A 20,125-nucleotide genomic window follows, 5' to 3' on the forward strand; every position below is an offset into this window, starting at 1 on the left:
AGGAATACAAGTCACTTACTGTTCCGGCAAGGAGAGAACTCGGCGTAGGCACTAAAGTTCTGAATTGCTACATAGCAGGTGCCAACTGGATCCTTTTCTGGTGTTGGCTTAAGAGTTCTCCAGTGATACAAAGGAGCACAGGCCTAGGAAACATGAAAGGTAAAAAAGCACATGTTTGATGTAAGTTTCTCAAACTGTAGTTTTATTTGAATTATTGGTATAACAAACTATTAAATTATTAGGTGAATTAATTGGCCTCTAGCATGCTGATGAATACGTTGGTCATCAGAGGTAATTAAATTTTCAAAGCTAATTTTTAATGTTAATATACTGTAGAATTGGTGAAAATTAAATATGTACAAAAAAATGAGTTTTCTCTTTGATTTTTTTTTTTTTTTTTTTTTTTTTTTGAGACAAGGTCTTGCTGTCACCCAGGCTGGAGTGCAGAGGCATGATCGCAGCTCACTGTAGCCACAACCTCCTGGGCTCAAGTGATCTTCTTGCCTGAGCCTCCCAAGTAGCTGGAACCACAGGCACACACTACCATGCCTGGCTAATTTTTGTTTTGCTTTGTTTTTTTGTAGAGACACAGTCTCACTATGTTGCTCTGACTCAAACTCCTGGGCTTAAGTGATCTCCTGTCTCAGCCTCCCAAAGTGCTGGAATTACAGGCATGAACCACAGTGCCTAGGTCCCATGGAAGTTTAAATTATTATTTTTTTGCTTCCCAAAGCAAGCAGAAAATAATTCCTAAAAACAAATAACTCATATTTCTTTTCTTGTTTTTTATTGGACCTACATAAAAGCAAATGATCATGGAAACAGTGAGTTAATCAGTGTGATGTCTTATGAGAACGAGTTCCTTTCTGTGTCTAATTATTGCTTTTAAGAGATGGCTTTCAAATCAAAGGATGCAAAGAAGCTAGTAAACCTGTTTTGTGACACCCCCTAGTTTACCGCTGAAGTCGCATCTTAGGGCTTTTAAACAGAAACTTTCATCTGGACGCGCCACTCCATTTTCACAGTGTTTTTGGCTTGGTTTTTCATGTCATGGTTTCTATTCCTGGCAAAACTGAAAGCAAAAGCATTTTATGCTTGTTTTAGCAATTTTATCAGGGATGATCAAAAAGTCAGTAAGAGAGCATGTTAATGAGCTAAAGCATTTTCAAGGCATTAAACCCCACAGGTGAAGTAATTCAAGTCTCTGGCCCTCCTTGTTATGGAGAAATTTATTGCGATAAACCCCAAAGATGTCAGACAATCTTTTTGAGCGAGGAGAGTTATCCAAATCATTCCATAAATGCCCTTTCCATTCTAAGGGGGCAAAACACCGAAGGGTTAGAAACGAAATGTCCCATGCTTCTTTCCAGCTAACATATAGGGTGGTAAATAATGTTGCATATTGTACAAATATCTGCTCATACTTTGGAACCTGTTTTGGAATTGATTTAACTTCCTTTTTCAGAAGTTTAGATTCTTTGTTCTTTTTTTTTTTTTTTTTTGGCAGAAGTTTAGAGTCTAACAAGAGCACTGTATGGACTAATAGAAAATCCTCTTCAAGTAAATGAAATCACATTTTGTTAGGAATGAGAGAGGAAATAGACATGTACAAAACATGATCATGGTTTGAACTTCTGTTTTGCTTGCCTGAGTCTTCTGTAAATAGTGTACCCCATTCTCCAAATACTCATCTGGCAAGACAGAATCCTAGAACCCAGAGCTGCTAGCCTGCCTTCTAATTTAATGGCATCACACTTAATTCCAGAGAATTGAAAAAAGATCCTAATTTGAAAGTGGTCTATGCTTCCAAATGTGTCCTTGGTAATATGGCCCAATGTATAAGTACTTTTAGTAAAGATAACTTCTAGTGTTAAATAAATTAGCCTTCTACAACTTAAGTTGTTTGGTTTTGCCTCCTATATACTGTAAAGTCTTGGCCAATTCCTCAAAACTCTCTAACTCCTCTAGGTTCCCCAAGGTATCTGGTTCATAAATTCAACGTAAGGTTCAGATGGGGAAGTTCAGGGAAATCTACGTAGTGAAGCATTCACTTGTGTGACTGGATCTTATCCAACTGGCCTCACCTTCTGTTTCACCAAAAGGCATTTCGTGCCATAAAAATTCTCTCTAGTGTTTGCCTGATGTTAGCTCTAAAAAGTTACTCTGTTTCAGTCTGCTCAGTTTCACATTGATGTGAAACATACTGAATGTGATATATTTAGGCTTTGACCCAAACTTGATATGTATACCCATGGTTCCTGGGTATACAAAATGATACTTCTGGAGGCAGCATTTTGCAGTTATAAAAGTTATGTCATATAGGAGATAATTTAAATGTTTATTCTGTTAACTTTCAGCACTCAAAAAGTTAGCTTGAAATACACTCTATATTATCCTATTTCCCATCATATATTTTAGAAAATGCAGGCATGCCAAAATTAACCATTTTTTTATGAACATGGTGTATTATTTTCATTTCCATTGTTTTGAGGGTTTCTACAATTATTGAATAAATATGGAACTATTACATGTTACAGATAAAATTTCAAGACACAAAAAGCTCAAAACAGCATCCAAAAGATTTTCTAAACGCCAAACAGTTATTACACAGAGTTAAATTTTCAACAATTCCCATATGTCATACACGACCTTAAAAAGTTCTTACGAGGCTGTGGCTCATGCTTGTAATCCCAGCACTGCTGGGAGGCCAAGGTGGGCAGATCACAAGGTTACAAGTTCAAGACCAGCCTGACCTATATGGTGAACCCCATTTCTACTAAAAATTCAAAAAGTAGCCGGGCATGGTGGTGCTCTCTTGTGGTCCCAGCTACTTGGGAGGCTGAGGCAGGAGGATAGCTTGAACCCAAGAGGTGGAGGCTGCAGTGAGCCAAGATCGTGCCACTGCACTCCAGCCTGGGTGACAGAGCAAGATTTTGTGTCAAAAAAAAAAAGTTCTTATGAATTCTGGAATGTGAAAAAATCATACTAATGCAAAGACAACTCTACAAAAACTATCTTGTAAATGCTGGATTTCTTAACTAGAGAAGGCTATATATACTTTATACATTACCTGTTTTATGTCAAAATCTTTTTGGGGTTAACCACAGTCTAAATAAAACAAGGCATTTCCTTTAGATACTGATTCTTATTAAATCATAATTCCAGTAGCTTTCAACAAATCCTAAAAGCCAAAGTTATTGCTTTATTGTTGTAAGGAAATTAAAGCCAATAGGTTGAAAAAATTCCCCAAACTAAAAAAGACTTCCAGATTACTTCAATAGTCATTTGCTTCTCGATGACTTAGACATGTATCACGGCTCAGAACAACAAAATAATAGACTTATAATGTCATAGCGCTTTGAAGCTGAAAGAATATTTGGGAATCAGTGTTTTTACTTTCAAAAGTATTAATGAACTCAGAGAATCATGCAGTTAGTCATTTACAAATTATTATGAAAGACAGCTTTTCTTTAGTTGTAGAAAGGATCAATGAAACCACAGCAAATTAACTTTTTCAGTATCCTTATGGGAATTTCAGTCTGATTTCTCTGGTCAGACTTGTAGTAGCCCCTCAGCCCGTCTTAAGCAATACACTATTTTACCGCTTTAAGATTTAGCTTTTACTTTTCTTTCTTAGTTGTTTTGAAATATTTGGAAATAATTAACTGCTCTTCTGGAAAACAGGGTTTATTTCCTAGAACTTTAAACACTAGAATACATTCTTTAGTTTTAAGCATTCAGTTTCTTTTAAAATGCCAACAGGCTTATCGTTGAAAGTCTAACATGTTCATGTAGGAAAGAGCTTTCTTAAACATGAGCTTGAAAACACTCCAGTGCACACCACACTCCAAAGCAGCAACACAGGCCCACGGTTCATACTCACCACCACTTTTCCTCTGTGAGCTTTCACTGTTGCTCCAAACCACTGATTCGATTTAAACTCAATAGGTTCTTTGGTTCCATTAACTCTGATCTTTCTGTTGTCTGACAAGGAAGATATGAGTAGTTAATAATTTGTGTAACATAGCAGCCAATTAAAACACGTAATTTGCACATCAAAAATATTTGAACGAATACCAGTCCTTCTCAAACTTCCAAAGAAACTGAAGAACGGCTGGGTACAGTGGCTCACATCTGTAATGCCAGCACTTTGGGAAGCCGAGGCGGGAAGGATCACTTGAGTCCAGGAGTTCAAGACCAGCCTGGGCAACGTGGTGAAACCCTGTCTCTATCAAAAAATACAAAAAAAAAAAAAAAAAAAAAAAAAATAGCTGGGCGCGGTGGCTTGTGCCTGTAATCCCAACTACTCAGGAGGCTGAGATAAGAGAATCACTTGAATCCAGGAGTGGAGGTTGCAGTGAGCTGAGATCGTGTCCCTACACTCCAGTCTGTGCAACAAAGTAAGACTCTGTCTCAAAAGAAATGAAACAAAACTTTGAACAGAAGGAAATAATTCAAGGGCCAGCATTACCCTGATACCAAAACCAGAAAAGGTCATTACAAGAAAATTACAGGCTAATATCCCCCATAAACATGAATGCAAAAATCTTCAACAGAATGCTAGCAACCCAAATCAACAACATGTTAAAGCGTCATCGACCGTGTTCAAGTGAGGTTTATCCCTGGGGTGCAAGGAAGGATCAACATAGAAATCAATCAATGTGCTACCCTGTATTGGTAGGATATGGAATCATCTTAGGTGTCTTTCAATAGATGAATAAAGGAAATGTGGTATGTATATGGTGGAACACAATTTAGTCTTAAAAATAAATCCTCAGCTGGGTGTGGTGGCTCACCCCTGTAATCCCAGCACTTTGGGAGGCAGAGGCAGGCAGATCATGAGGTCAGGAGTTTGAAACCAGCCTGGCCAACATGGTGAAACCCCATCTCTACTAAAAATACAAAAATTAGCCAGGTGCAATGTTGAGTGCCTGTAATCCCAGCTACTTGGGAGGCTGAGGTAGGAGAATTGCTTGAATCTGGGAGGCAGAAGTTGCAGTAAGCCAAGGTCACACTATTGCATGCCAGCCTGGCACTAAAGCAAGACTCCGTCTCTAAAACAAAAAACAAAACAAAAAAAGAAATCCTCTCATTTGCCACAACATGGATGAACATGAGGATATCATGCTAAGTCACAAATAATTTTGTGCCTGAAACAAGCTAGGCACAAAACCACAAATACTGCATGAACTCACTTATATGTGGAATCTAAAAAAGTCAAACTCATAGAAGCAGAGAGGAGAATGGTAGTTACCAGGGGCTGGCGAGAGCAGAAGGGATTGGGGAGATGTTTGTCAAAAGGTACAAAGTTTCAATTGGGATGAATAAATTATGGAGATTTATTGTACGGAGAGATGACCTAGAGAATAGTTTTTAAATGTTCTTAATATACACACACACATGCGCAAAAGGCAGCCACGCTAGGTGATGAGTATGTTTATTAGCTTGATTTAATCATTTCACAATGTTTAACTAGATCAAAACATTACATTGTAAACCATAAATACATACAATTTTTTTGATACAGGGTCTCACACTGTTGCCCAGGCTAGAATGCAGTGACATAATCACAGTACACTGCAGCCTCAACTTCACTGGGCTCAAGTGACCCTCCCACCTCAGCCTCCCGAGTAGCTAGAAATACAGGTGCATGCCACCATGCTAGACTTTTTTTTTTTGGTAGAGATCAGGTTTTGCTATGTTGCCCAGGCTGGTCTTGAACTCTTGAACTCAAGCAATCCTCCCGCCTTGGCATCTCAAAGGGCTGGGATTCCAAGTGTGAGCCATTGTTCCCAGGCTTATACAATTTTTGTCAATTAAAAAAATTTGAGCATCAATTTTCATATAAAGGGGGATTTCTCTTTGATTAAGTCTAAGTTAGAGCATGACTCCCATTAGATAAATATAACATGAATATATGTATTCATCCATTACATTTCATAACTTAAAAGAAGCATTTTCTTAAGATTTGCATTTCAGAGGTAAATGTCTTGCAAACTTAGTGTAGACTTTGTATCCCTGAATCTATGCTTCAGTTATTGGTTTAATATTGAAGACCATAGATTTATAATTGCTCTAAATATTTCCAAATCTTTCCCAATAGTAATCACATGAGATTTTGCCCCCTCTGAAGAACAGAGGCTTCTCAGCATGTGTTTGCAGGAACCAGCATGAAGGACTCCAAAGTCCGATTTCTGAGTAACACATGACTACACAGCCACAGTAGATAACACTCCAACACAATTATACATATACTTTGTAGATGTCAGCATAAGGGGAGCCATCTGGGTAGAAATTCAACCCAATTATAACACACTTCAGGTCTTAATAAAAGCATGCATCTTGGCCAGGTGCAGTGGCTCATGCCTGTAATTCCAGCAATTTGGGAGACCAAGGCAGGTGGATCACTTGAGGCCAGGAGTTTGAGACCAGCCTGACCAATATGGTGAAACCCCGTCTTTACTAGAAATACAAAAATTAGCTGGGCGTGGTAGCGCACATCTGTAGTCTCAGCTACTCAGGAGGCTAAGACATGAGAATTGCTTGAACCTGGAAATGGAGGTTGCAGTGAGCTGAGATCGTGGCACTGCACTCTAGCCTGAACAACAGAGTGAGACTCTGTCTCAATAAAATAAAATAAAATAGAAAAATGAAGCATGCATTTTTTCCTCCACTGTTGATTTCACGTTCAACTTATTTCACACGTGGTTCTAATTGCATAGTTTTAACTAGACCTTTATCAGTAATAGCTAATGAATTTCTGTAGATATTTGTATTAGGGCATCTTATTTGTGTTTCTTGTGGTATGCACTTTTTCTTCCTTGACCTTATAAAAACACATTACAAAATAAACTTTTTGTTCCTACTAAATGATGCCAAAATAAACATGTAATTAAATTTCAGTTGAGTTTACTTATAATTACAGACTGTTTAAACAATAAATTGAACATACTCAGTCTCAACCTAAAATTTACATTTTGACATGTTAGTAGAAAATCGTGAATTTCTCTCTTAAAAATCTTATGCTTTTGATGTTTCCAGATGTTTTTAAAAAACAAGTTCTGGAAATCCTCACCCAAAGTGCACATGACTAACAGAGCATTACAGTGTCTTACAGTGTATAGCTTAAACTGGAAAATACTGACATTTCTATTTGTGTCTAGGCAGCGTGGAAGATTACAGAATTTGAAGTGGAAGGTTCTTGCCATCACTGACTAGGTGACTGTGAGCAATTCATTTTATCTTTTGCAGTTTCCGATTTCTCCCATAAAATGAGGCTGAGAATAGCTTCCCCTGTTCCTCCTGCACAGTCCGTCATAAAGTCACGAAGGTTCCATGAGATCAGTGAACATGAAAGTTCTTTGTAAATTGGGAAGTCATACAACAGAAATCTTGTAGTGATACACCTGAAGGTCCATAGGTTTTAAAAAAAATCTCTTAAATAGAGAGAGCTTAAGATAGTTTAAGATAATTTAAGTCTGTGTTTTGGCATCATATCTTGATATCACCAGCTTAAGGTATCCCTCTTTAAGCTAAGAGGTTGATGTTGTACTACAGAAGTCTTGTAGCAATACAACTGCATGAAGGTCTGTGGCTTTAAGATATCTATACTTTTAAAAATCTATCTATTATAGATATAAAACACAGACATCTCTCTATATATCTGCCTATATATTATAGATATGAAATATATCTATATATACAATATATATCTATATTTATAATATATCTATAATATATAACATCTATAATGTATTATAGATTTATAATATATAAAATAGATTCATATTATTACATATATTACCTATAATTACATATAATATATTACATATAATATAATTGTAATTATACATAATTATAATTATATAATATGTAATTTAGTAAATATATGTATGTATATATTTCTATTGCATACTATAATATTAATATATAATTATATAATGTGATACATAAGATATAATAATATATAATTATATAATATAATATTGTATCTATTCTATACATATATATGTGTGTCTTAGGAACCTAGAAATTCAACCTAGGTCCAAGAATTCAAAAGAACCTCCAGACACACAAGTATAATATATTGTTAGTAGTGACTTGTGGCACTCAGGAATGAAATTATGACACCTTACAACATTGTTGATGTGGCTTTTATTACACACAGGGAGAAAGGTCTAGAGTGGTCTTGAAATTACTAAACTGTGAAAAAGTCATGAAAAGAAGACCAGAGCCTCAAAAATTCAAACAGTTAAAGGAGATCCCAAAAGGACTTCAGAAAAGCGGGTTTCATTGAGGAAGGAAAAAAGAAGCCAGCTCTGAACGGGATCTTCCTTAGTTGTTAAAATGATGTGATTCTGCTGTGTGATTCCCGAGATGTCTTTTCTGCCATTTTGGGGTGAACTGTTTAATAACTGGCTTGCAAGTGTCAACTGTGCTATTTTCAGCAATATGTTTCTTCTCAACCAAGGGTACAAATGAATGGGCTTCATTAATTTCATACCCAATCGGGGATTATAACAGCAGAATTCCACTGTCCCAAGTCTCTATGACTGAGATGAGTTTTAAATCTCTCACTGATCTTTGCAGTCAACAAATCACCTTTCCAAAATTGTTTTATCTTTTTAATAAATGCTCTGACTTTGAATCTAACATTGTAATTTAATAAAATTTCAAATAAGTAAGATGTATGGGGGTTGATTGTGAAGGTAACTTTCCCTAATTTCTTACTTCCCTTTTCTCACCATGGCTCTTTCATGCCAAATAAGCTGACACAGTGCTCAGTACTGTGTCATCCTAGTGCTCAATGAACCTTTGATGCAGGGAGGATGTTTTTGATTTCATTTGATCTGACCTTTAGTGAAAACTGCTTCCAAGTAATGTCTGTGAATATTCAGCACTACGTCCGTCAGCCCGTTAAGTCTCGTCTCTTTATGGCAGGGACTGAAGGTATGGAGAATACATTTCCCAGACTTTCTAATGGGCAGGATTCTGAATGAATGAGAGGCTCAGGAGAGATTTGAGAAGAGGGAAAGAAAGAGAAGCCATTATTTTCTGGCGACAGCCACAGGAAGCACGTGGGCAGGAGTGGTGACAGATGTGATGTTCTTCCAGCAGGTCCAAAGTATCCTCCTGACAATCACCTCTCCGGTCCTTTGGACAGCAGAGATCAAGTCCTGTGATCTCTGAACTTCCAGATTCCTTGATCTGCAGGGAGCAACTTTCCAGACTTCCACACCCTATCCTTGCGGATGTTCATGAAAGCCTCCCAGACTCTGTGTGAAATTTCTTCCTAGTTGTAATACTCAATGTGCTTTCTGTTTTCCTCACCAAACCCGCCGACTGACATGGGGCCACACATTTAGTGTAGGGCCACATGTCCTCTGAAGCAGAAGAAAGGCATTGGGTTACCTGGGGAGCACTGTCAACGCCACAGAACTCAGAAGGACCAGTGGTTCCAGGAGAGGATAAAGCCCATTAGTCATACAAGCAAGTCTCTCAGCAGACCACAAACTGTGGTGAAAGCAACGGCAAAGGCTGGAAAAGCTTTTCTAGTGACTGCATACAATGTCAAGTTTTCTAAGTGGCAGGAGCCAATTAACAAAGCTAATAAAAACCAAAGTGAAAACTTTTCAAGAAAAGGAGCAATATATGTAATAGGTAAGAGTCCCCAAATCAATGAGAAAAAGACTAAAATTCAATAGAAAACAATTTCTAAGGATCTCAACAGGCATTACAGGTAAAAATAAATTAGCCTGAAAATTCAGGGAGACAACCTGAGCCTCAGAGCATTAATAACTTACCACTGTCACTTACCGATTTGGCCCCAAGTTAATAAAATTTTCTCTAATTTGAGATAATACTTTGATGCTGAAGTTTGGAACAACCATTTGGCAGCATGTATCTAAATTTTAAATGTGTATTTCCTTCTGATCAGAAATTCTGTTGGTATTTTGTTCAGTGGAAATAATAACACAAACAGTGGCTCACGCCTATAATCCCAGCACTTTGGGGGACCAAGGCAGGAGGATTGCTTGAGGCAGGAATTCAAAGCTGCAATGAGCTATGATAACACCACTGCACTCCAGCCTGGACAACATGGCAAAACCCCATCTCTTGCCAAAAAACAAAAAACAAAAACAAAAAAACAATGAACCAGGTATGCCCATGCCTGAGTGGGAGGGTCACTTGAGCCTGGGAGTAGAGGCTGAAGTAAGCCAGGATTGTGCCACTGTACTCAGCCTAAGTGACAGAGTTAGAGCACCCTGTCTCTAAAGTCTCAGAGTAAGTGCTCTCTTGCCTCTAAAACACACACACACAATATGAAAATATTGCTACACTGTTTGTGACACCAAAAACTGGAGCAACTTAAATGTTTACAAACAAGGGACTGAAAAAGAAATGTCTGCTATCTATAAGATAGACTAAGATTCAACTGTTAAAGACATGTAATAGATTTGTATGCGCTGAAACACAATAATGAGATCACACTGACACTGAATAGTGATTCACAAGCATTCACACCTGTCCTCCGTTCTATTCCTCGTCTCTCCTCCCCTTCCAGAGGTTGCCACCATCATGAATTAAATATATGTGTTTCTGGCCTTTTGAAAAATATGCCATGAATAGTATAGGGCTGTAGTCTACAGTGATTTCCTGTAGAGGACTAGATAAATGTTTTAGGCTTTGCAAACTGTAATCTTTGTCACAACTACTCAGTCCTGCCCTGTAACAAAAGTAGCCAGTAGACAATATATAAAAGAATCAGCTTGAGCTCTGCTGTGTTTCAACAGAATTTCATGTACGGAAATCGAATTGAATTTTATATAACTTTTATATCTCATAAAATATTATTCTTAGAAAACATTTCTCCAGCCATTTAAAAATGTAAAAACTACTCTCAGGGTATAGGCTGTGCACACACAGATGGTTAGTTGTAGTTTGCCAATAATTGATAGAGTAGTCTTTGGTACAGTCTTACAAACTAAAGAAAAACAGTATTATATTTTCTTTTTTTTTCTCATTAAACTCTATTTAATGGGCCTCAAAATTCAGTGACAAATTTTTGGTCATGTTGTTTCCATTAAAAAGTACTGATTTTGGCCAGGCGCGGTGGCTCAAGCTGTAATCCCAGCACTTTGGGAGGCCAAGGCGGGTGGATCATGAGGTCAAGAGATCGAGACCATCCTGGTCAACATGGTGAAACCCCATCTCTACTAAAAATACAAAAAATTAGCTGGGCATGGTGGCGCGTGCTTGTAATCCCAGCTACTAAGGAGGCTGAGGCAGGAGAATTGCCTGAACCCAGGAGGCGGAGTTTGCGGTGAGCAGAGATTGCACCATTGCACTCCAGCCTGGGTAACAAGAGCGAAACTCCGACTCAAAAAAAAAAAAAAAAGTACTGATTTAAAAAACTAATATCTTAAAACTGCCACATGCAAAAAAGAAAACCTTTTTGCAACATCCACACCAACATCTTTTTTTTTTCTTAATAGACATTCCTGGAGGAGTGAGGTAGTATCACATTGTGGTTTTGGTTTGCATTTCCCTGGTAATTAGCGATGTTGAGGATTTTTACATATGCTTCTTGGCCATTTGTGTATCTTCTTTTGAGAATTGTCTATTCATGTGCTTAGCCCACTTTTTGATGGTATTGTTTGTTTTTTTCTTGCTGATTTGTTTGAATTCTTCGTAGATTCTCAATATCAGTCCTTTGTCGAATTGTGAAGAATTTATCCTGCTCTATGGGTTTTCTGTTAACTCTGCTGATTATTTCTTTTGCTGTGCAGACGTTTTCCAGTTTAGTTAAGTCCCAGCTATCTATCTTTGTTTTGGTTGCATTTGTTTTTGGGTTCTTGATTAAAAAGTCTTTGCCTGAGAAAAACTGGCATTTGGCTAGACACAGTGGCTCACACCTGTTATCTCAGCACTTTGGGAGGCCAGCAGGCAGATCACCTGAGGTCAGGAGTTTGAGATCAGCCTGGCCAACATGGTGAAACCCCGTCTATGCTAAAAATATGAAAATTAGCTGAGCATGGTGGCACATACCTGTAGTCCCAGCTGCTCAGGAGGCTGAGGCAGGAGAATCGCTTGAACCTGGAAGGCAGAGGTTGCAGTGAGCTGAGATCATGCCACTGTACTACAGCCTTGAAGACAGAGTGAGACTGTGTCTCCAAAAAAAAAAAAGAAAGAAAGAAAAAGAAAAAAATGGCATTGTATTTTCTGTACTTAGCAGTCTGTACTTGTGTTTTACTCTCGGTTTTATGTTTGTTAGAAATATCCATGAATAGATAGATGGCTAGCTAGCTAGATACATAGTTATATAGAAACATAGATGAGTAGATGATAAATAGATACATACATAGATCAGTCAAGCTTATCCTTTTTAACTCCTGTATAGTATTGCATCCTACTGAATAATAGTCTACATTTTATTTATCCATTCCATTTACATGTGAACATGTATGTTTCTTTCCAGTTCTCCCACTTCTACTGTGAGCTCTGACCATTCATCTATATCCACCTCCATGTGCCTATGTGCAAAGGTTTCTCTCTGGCACCCACACTAGAAATGACATTGCTGGGTCATAGAGAATGATCATATTCATTTAATCAGACATGCCAACTGATCTCCAAAGTAGCTTCAATTTTATGCCCACTAGCAGTGCAGGAGAGAGGTATTCTCAACTTTTGTTATTATAAGGGGACTTTCCTGACTTTCAGTAAGGCTGGTCATCTTTTCATGTTTGTGGACCATTCACTTTTCTTCTGTGAAGTGCCAGTTTATATTATTGGCTCATTTTCTGGGTTAGTTATTAGTTTTATTCAGTAGTAATTCAATATTTTGGCTATTGATTCTCTTTCCCGTATAAATGTTGTAAGTATCATCTTCCAATTTTTTTCTGTTCTTTTAACTTTGTTAATTGGATTACTGTTCATCTGGAATTCATTCTTGTTTATAAAGTGGCAGAGACACCTTTCTTATTCCAATATGAAAAGCCACTTGCCCCCACAGCACTCATTGAACAATCCGTCTCTTCTCAGTGATTTGTAGTTCCACCTCTGCAACAATAAATCCTGACTTGGTCCAGGGGGCCAACATAGTCTGGCCCCTGCTGGCTTCTCCAGTCTCAGCCCTTCCTGTCTTCCCATGCTCCTCCACCTGCAGACACACCAACTTCCTGTCCTTTGAACACACCCAGCATTTTCAGTCTTGCCATTGCACTTACTCTTCCTGGAATGCTCTTCCTACAGTGTTCTACTTGGCTGTCTTAATCTCATTACTCAGGTTTTAGCTCCAGAACTACATCCTCAGAGACCCATTCCTGAGCCACTGGCTCTGTCTACTTATTGTCATTCGCTCTCCCATTACCCCTTTACATTCTCTTCATAGTGCTTACCACTGTCTGAGATTATCTTATTTATATGTTTACTGCAATAGCATTCAATACTACACAGAAGTTAAAATTCTTTCTTTCCTTCTTTCCTTCCTTCCTTCCTTCCTTCCTTCCTTCCTTCCTTCCTTCCTTCCTTCCTTCCCTCCCTCCCTCCCTCCCTCCTTCTCCTTCTCCTTCTCCTTCTCCTTCTCCTTCTCCTTCTCCTTCTCCTTCTTCTTCTTCTTCTTCTTTCTCTCTCTCTCTCTCTCTCTCTCTCTCTCTCTCTCTCTCTCTCTCTCTCTCGCTTTCTTTCAATGGAGTCTTATTCTGTCACCCAGGCTGGAATGCAGTGGTGCTATCTTGGCTCACTGCAACCTCCACCTTCCAGGTTCAAGCGATTCTCCTGCCTCATCCTCTTGAGTAGCTGGGACTACAGGTGCGCGCCACCACATCCAGCTAATTTTTTATATTTTTAGTAGAGTTGGGGTTTCACCATATTGGCCAGGCTGGAACTCCTGACCTCATGATTTGCCTGCTTTGGCCCCCCAAAGTGCTGGGATTACAGGTATGAGCCACCATGCCTGGCCAAAAATCTGTTTTTATATAGGTAGTATCTACCCTTTGAGAATATACCTAGGTTCCACAGAGATGTTCTCTCATTTACCTCTGCATTTTCCAGTGCTTAAAACATAGTAGATCATCAGTATTTGTTAAATGAATAACCAAGCTCTCATCTATTCATTTAAAGGTTTGTCAAGAGTACATTGTTTAGTATGATTCCACTTTTATTTAAAAGTCACATATTCTACACATGGGTGTGTACGTGTGATTGTGATTGGGTTTGTGTGTGTATATATTGACACTAGACTGTGAGTGATAGTTATCTTGAAAGCAGGGAATATACAGGTGTCAGTGGGTTTTATATTTCTGTGGAGTGTATTTCTGTATTGTTTGACTTTTTTACTGTGAGTATTAGTACATCTATGATCTGAAAAAGGGAAAACCTAAAGATAAACTGAAAAAATCTGTAGGTCAACCCAGGAAGTTTAGTTGAATTATAACAATACAACTGATTTGACTCATCCTCCATTTCTGGCTTTTGAAGCTGTCTCTCTGAAATTGGCAGCTTTGTTCTCTGGGCAGTCTGGCTGCAAATCCCAGTGGGTGGCAAGCCTACTAGCTTTTGGTTCTTTTTTATTCATGGGTATATGCATTTCAGAGCAGGAGTGAGGGGATGTGGAATATGGTGCACACGTGGGCTATAACCAGATTTTTCTAATCTTTTAGCCGAGTGAAATGAGAGGAATTACGAGAAGTGAAGTGAGATCACCCTGGGAGAGGGAAGAGAAGAGTTGCACCTGACACAGGTGTGACCAAACATTTTGGCAGACAGGGTCATTTTTGAAAACTTTATAAAGCATTCGACCCCATATAGAAAATGGTAGGTTTTCCTATAACCTTCAGTCATCACTTTGAGTTCGTCTCCTTGGGGATTTTCTTAAAGCTGCTGCAGGAGCTATCCAGACATTTTTAATCAGGAAAAGGGTAAAAGAAATCCTTAACCGGCTGTTTATAATGTTTATCATAGTCAAATTTATGCTGTAAAAGTTTCTAATTGGAACTCTGCATCTGAGAACAGGGATAGTCATGTGTAAAATATCCATGGCCAGAGAACTGCTTGTCTAAAATAAACATATCCAAGAAAAGGACCTGGATTGATTTTTATGTCACAGAAAATTAAACTTCCAAATGCCTGGCTCCCAATACTCCAAAACCACTCTGAAAAACCTTTAAAGAATATCACACTAATTCACTTTTCCTTATGATGTTTGAAAGATGTGTTATTTTGATTAAATGAGTATTTTGTGATTTATATCATATATGTGTACTATAAAAAATGTGCATGTTTACACTCACATTAAATAATTTTCTTGTCTTTATCTAACAGATTAAATATAAATACTCTGTCCTCCACACCTGATGATCTGTCCCCCACAGCCTGACCTCTGGGTATTGGGCTTCCTTTCTGTTTGGGTTAACTTTCTTTCTTTTTTTCTCTCTTTGAGATGGAATCTTGCACTGTCACCTGGGTTGGAGTGTGATGGCGTGATCTCGGCTCACTGCCATCTCCACCTCCCAACCTCTCCTCCCTCAGCCTCCCAAGTAGCTGGGGCTACAGGCACCAGCCACTATGCTCGGCTAATTATTTGTAATATAAGTAGAGACAGGGTTTCACTATGTTGGCCAGGCTGGTCTCGAACGCTTGACCGCATGATCCACCTGCCTCGGCCTCCTTAGTGCTGGGATTACAGACGTGAGCCACCGCCCCCAGCCTGGGCTAACTTTCTTTCTGTTCCCTGTTGAATCTCATTCCAAGACCTTTCAGACATTTCTTTTGTGAAATTCCTTTTTTGCTTGTCTGCCAACCTGTTCAAATCAGTCCTTAAAAGCCCATTTTAAAATGTAGCGCTCAACACTGTATCTTTTCAAATTGAAATTATTTCAGATTGTTGTTTCAAATTTTTCAAATAGTACAAAGTAACAAAACTGGTATAAAGAATTATATCAAGTAGCAAGTGAAAGGCCATTAGAATTCAATTCCCTGGACCTAGTCACTGTTCAGATTGGTAAACTCATTCAGAATTTAAGAAGCTTCTAGCCTATTTCTCCAGTTTATAGAGAAATAAACTATTCTTTCCTGGAAATCACGCAACTTCCCTTTTAAATTATTTGTTCATATCACTATTTAAGTATTCAGTTTCATATATAACCAAATACTATGATAACAAAGCTAAGTGAGTTAAATGCATGCTTTTAGAGTTTTAATCATTTTCATAAATATGGGCTTGTAATAGCAACAGTACAGATTGTATTACAATCTGCCTATTACATACTTTTTCTGGTCTGGATGAGAATATAAATTTTCTCCTGTAATTATTTTCATGTCTAGACTGCCTTCCTTAAGAAGAGAGATCACTTTTCTAACTTCCTGTCTTGAATAACCCATAGTGCCTAGCCAGTGTTCTTCAGACATTTGTTTGGTAGTAAATATAAATGGCTTTTCCACATCACATACTATTATTTGGAATGTTTTTCATATGTAAGTTGACTAAGTAGTAGGTATGATTTCGTCAGGAAATACCTATGGATTATACGATGCAAGTAATATTTTAGATACAATGTGAAGGAAATTGGGAGTTGAGAAATGAAAGCATTGTCTCTTCTAAGTGAAATGAAAAGCTACCTGTGGCAGATCAGATTAAAAACAAAAACAAAACTCCCAAGTATGGTGCAACAGTGTGAAACAGAGCTGGTTACAATGAATTGTATCAATCGAGACAACTCTGACTTCATCTACAACTCACTTCACTACATCCACACAAGCTGGAACACTTTTCCTCTCATCTGTCCATCCCAGAGACAGACATGCACACATGCACACATAGGCATGCTCACACACACACACACACACACACACCCCACTCTTGAGCTCTGACCCTTCATGTGGTACTGCCTGAAAAGCCTCCCCTGACACACAGAAGCCCCCCATTTATTCAAGCACAGGAGTCTTTATTTTGCACACCTGAAGCCTTCTTCACTTTCTGCTGTTACAGCACTTAAGCCTGGATTAGAACTGCCAGGCACTAGCATCGCATCAAAGTTGAATATTGTGAGATCTGAGGATGTCTGTCTTGTTCACTATTTTTACCTAAGACAATGGTAACCCCATTAACCAAGCCAGAACCTTGGAATGGATTCTTGCCGATCACCAATCTTGCACTCCCAAATTTCAGTGAGTCCTCAATTCTTCTTGATGCTTCCTTCTAATATCTCCCAAATCCACCTACTTCTTTCCATCCAGGTCGCCATCTCCCTAGTTATGCTCATCATTTCCCTTAGCCTCCATTGCTGTGACAGCTTCTGTCCCATTGCCCTTCCTCCAGCATTGCCACCTTCAAATTCATTCTCTCTCCTGAACCCAGAGCTTTTTCTCAAATGCAAAACCAGGTTTAGAAAACCCTTCCCGTGCCAGTATCATCTTTGTCATTCTCAGCCACCGTGGTTTTCTCGCAGCTTTCTTCGTACTTGAATCTTTCATACATTCTCTCACCTCTAGATTTTTTCACACTTGGAATAATTACTGAGGATCACATATCTTAGTTGTAGGTACAGCTGGGGAAATAAGACCTCTCAATACGGCTTCAATGTCAACTTCTGATAGTCAGAACACAGCATGCTTCTGTTTAGTACCCAATCATCTATTTGCTTCAAAAAGTAATGAAAACCTCTCAGCATGGGCATCCTCAGGAAGGTGACTCACTGACATAAATTTCTTCAAGATGACCTCAAAGGAGTGCTTTCAAATACAGGATATGATTGGGTTTCAGGATGAAGGCTATACAAACTTGCCTCCCAGTAGCACTAGAAAATGTATTTACACTACCTCCTGTTACATGGCCCTTCATTCCTAAGAATCTCATGCCTGCTGCCAAAAGATATAGTAAAGGGTCCCAACCTTTCACCTAACAGAACAGATCATATTGTGTTTTAAAACAAAAGTCACCATTCCCAATGTTACACAAAATAGTACACTGCAGAATTAAACCCTCTGTGTCTGTAATTTATCCTTAGGGGAGATTAACCCTCGAGAGGGAATTATTCTATGGGAAATCACCTTAAATCCTACCCCAAGCAGGTAGGACCACGCTATAGGCTGTGCAGAGACAAAACATTATTTACCCAACTCATTGCCTGGTAATCCTATTAATTCATGACCCAACTTATTCTGCCACTCTGTCACTACTCTTTGAATTTCCTTTTCTCCCCATCTTCTCTTTGACCTCCTCAACCTCAGATGGTGACTTTGCTTCTTATTTCAATGAGACTATGCAAGTAATGAGAAAAGCTCATTTTCTTCCTCCTGCCGTGCAATCCAGCAATCCATCCTCAGTTGTTTCCTGGCTCTGCCTGCCCTCCTGACACTGCAGATGAACTGCAGTTCTGCTATTCTAACACCAATCCTTCCATTTGTACAAGAATCTCCTCCGCTCCCTTCCACTCATTTGTTCCTGAGTATGCGCTCTCTTAGAGTCAGCTGAACTTGGTAATTGCTATTAGACTATAATCAAGCTGTAATACCTTTTTAACTATTAAATTTCTCTGGTCTCATCCTGGTCAATATGGTGAAACCCCGTCTCTACTAAAAGTACAAAAAATTAGCTGGGCATGGTGGCACACGCCTGTAATCCCAGCTACTCGGGAGGCTGAGGCAGGAGAATTGCCTGAATCCAGGAGGCGGAGGTTGCAGTGAGCCGAGATCGTGCCATTGCACTACAGCCTGGGTAACAGCAGCAAAACTCCGTCTCAAAAAAAAAATTTCTCTGGTCTCATTTATAACAAAACCCCTTTAAAAATGGCTACACATACTTGCTGTCCCCTGCTGGTCGTCTCCCATTCTCTCTTGACACGCTCCACCGCAACTGGATTTTTCAGTCATGAGGAACCTTCAGCTGCCAAATCAAATGTTTCCGATTTCCAGCCTCATTTCACTCCACCTGACATGGCTTCCTTTGTTGGCTTCGTGGCTTTCTTTTACCCAAAGAAAGTGACTTCTTCTTCATGTTTTGTACGCTTCCTCCTCACATCTCTCGTACTTCTGTAAATGTCATGGTGCCCCAGGACTCCATCTCATCCTTGTTCTCATCTCTTTTCTGCTTTTGTCTCTTGGCCTCACTTTTCCTCTCACCTCCTCTCTTCATCCACACTCACTCTCTAAGTCACGGCCTTCAATATGATCTTTGTACGCATACATCTTGCCTGAGCTCTGGGTTTATTTATCCAACTGCCCATTTGACATCTGCTGGGAGGTCTAATAAGCATCTCAAATTTCACATATCTGGACTCAACCCTGGGTATTTCATCCAAGACGTGCTCCTTACTAAGTCCTATTCCTTCAGTTACTTGAGCCAAAATTTCCTCTTTCTCACTCCTCACCTGATCCATAATGATAACCTGCTAACTGCATTTCCAAATAAACCCTCAAACCAACCATTCCTCAGGTCTAACTACTACCGCACAATCCCAGCCATACTTCTCTGTTATTGGAAAAGAAACAGTCTTCTATGTCGTCTTTTTGCTTGCTTCTCTTCTGCCTTGTCTATAGTCTATTCTTCAACAAAAGCTAGGCTGATCTTTTTTTTTTTCTCCTGTCACTCACTGTCTTAGGCTGGAGTGTAGGGACAAAATTATAGCTCACTGCATCCTCCAACTCCTGGGCTCAAGTGGTCCTCCCATATCAGCCTCCCTAGTAGCTGCACTACAGGTGCACACTACTGCACCTGCTAATTTTTTTTATATTTCTTGTAGAGATAGGATCTTGCTATGTTGCCCAGACTAGTCTCAAAGTCTTAGTGTCAAGTGATCCTCCTGCCTTGGTCTCCTAAAGTGCTGGGGTTACAGATGTGAGCCACCGTGCCTGGGCAAAACACGTAAATCAAATGATGTTACTTTCTTACTCAAAACCCACCACTGGCTGCCCACCACTCTTAGAATAAAATCCCAAATCCTGACTCTGGCCATGAAGGTACTATACCATCTTGCTCTCTGGCCTAATTTTCTTTTTTTAAAAAAATTCAATTTAAATTATTTGTAATAAAGTAATTATAATTATAAATTCATATTTAATTATAATAATTATTTAATTTTTGTACTTTCAGTTCTGAGATACATATGCAGAATGTGCGGATTTG

At 38.9% G+C, this 20,125-nt stretch overlaps 1 protein-coding gene across 1 annotated transcript in view; it reads right to left on the bottom strand.

Moving 5' to 3' along the window:
* The window catches only part of ITGA8 (integrin subunit alpha 8), a 194,117-nt gene that overhangs the window by 155,633 nt on the left and 18,359 nt on the right, over positions 1-20,125 (bottom strand). The window contains exons 3-4 of the mRNA XM_002750061.6: positions 3,884-3,984; positions 20-143 (exon numbers count right to left, since the gene is read on the bottom strand). Of these exons, the coding sequence (XP_002750107.1) occupies positions 20-143; positions 3,884-3,984 (225 nt within the window). The remainder of the gene's footprint in view (positions 1-19; positions 144-3,883; positions 3,985-20,125) is intronic.

This window comes from Callithrix jacchus, chromosome 7 (assembly GCF_049354715.1).
Source record: "Callithrix jacchus isolate 240 chromosome 7, calJac240_pri, whole genome shotgun sequence".
Classification (NCBI taxonomy): Eukaryota; Metazoa; Chordata; class Mammalia; order Primates; family Cebidae; genus Callithrix; species Callithrix jacchus.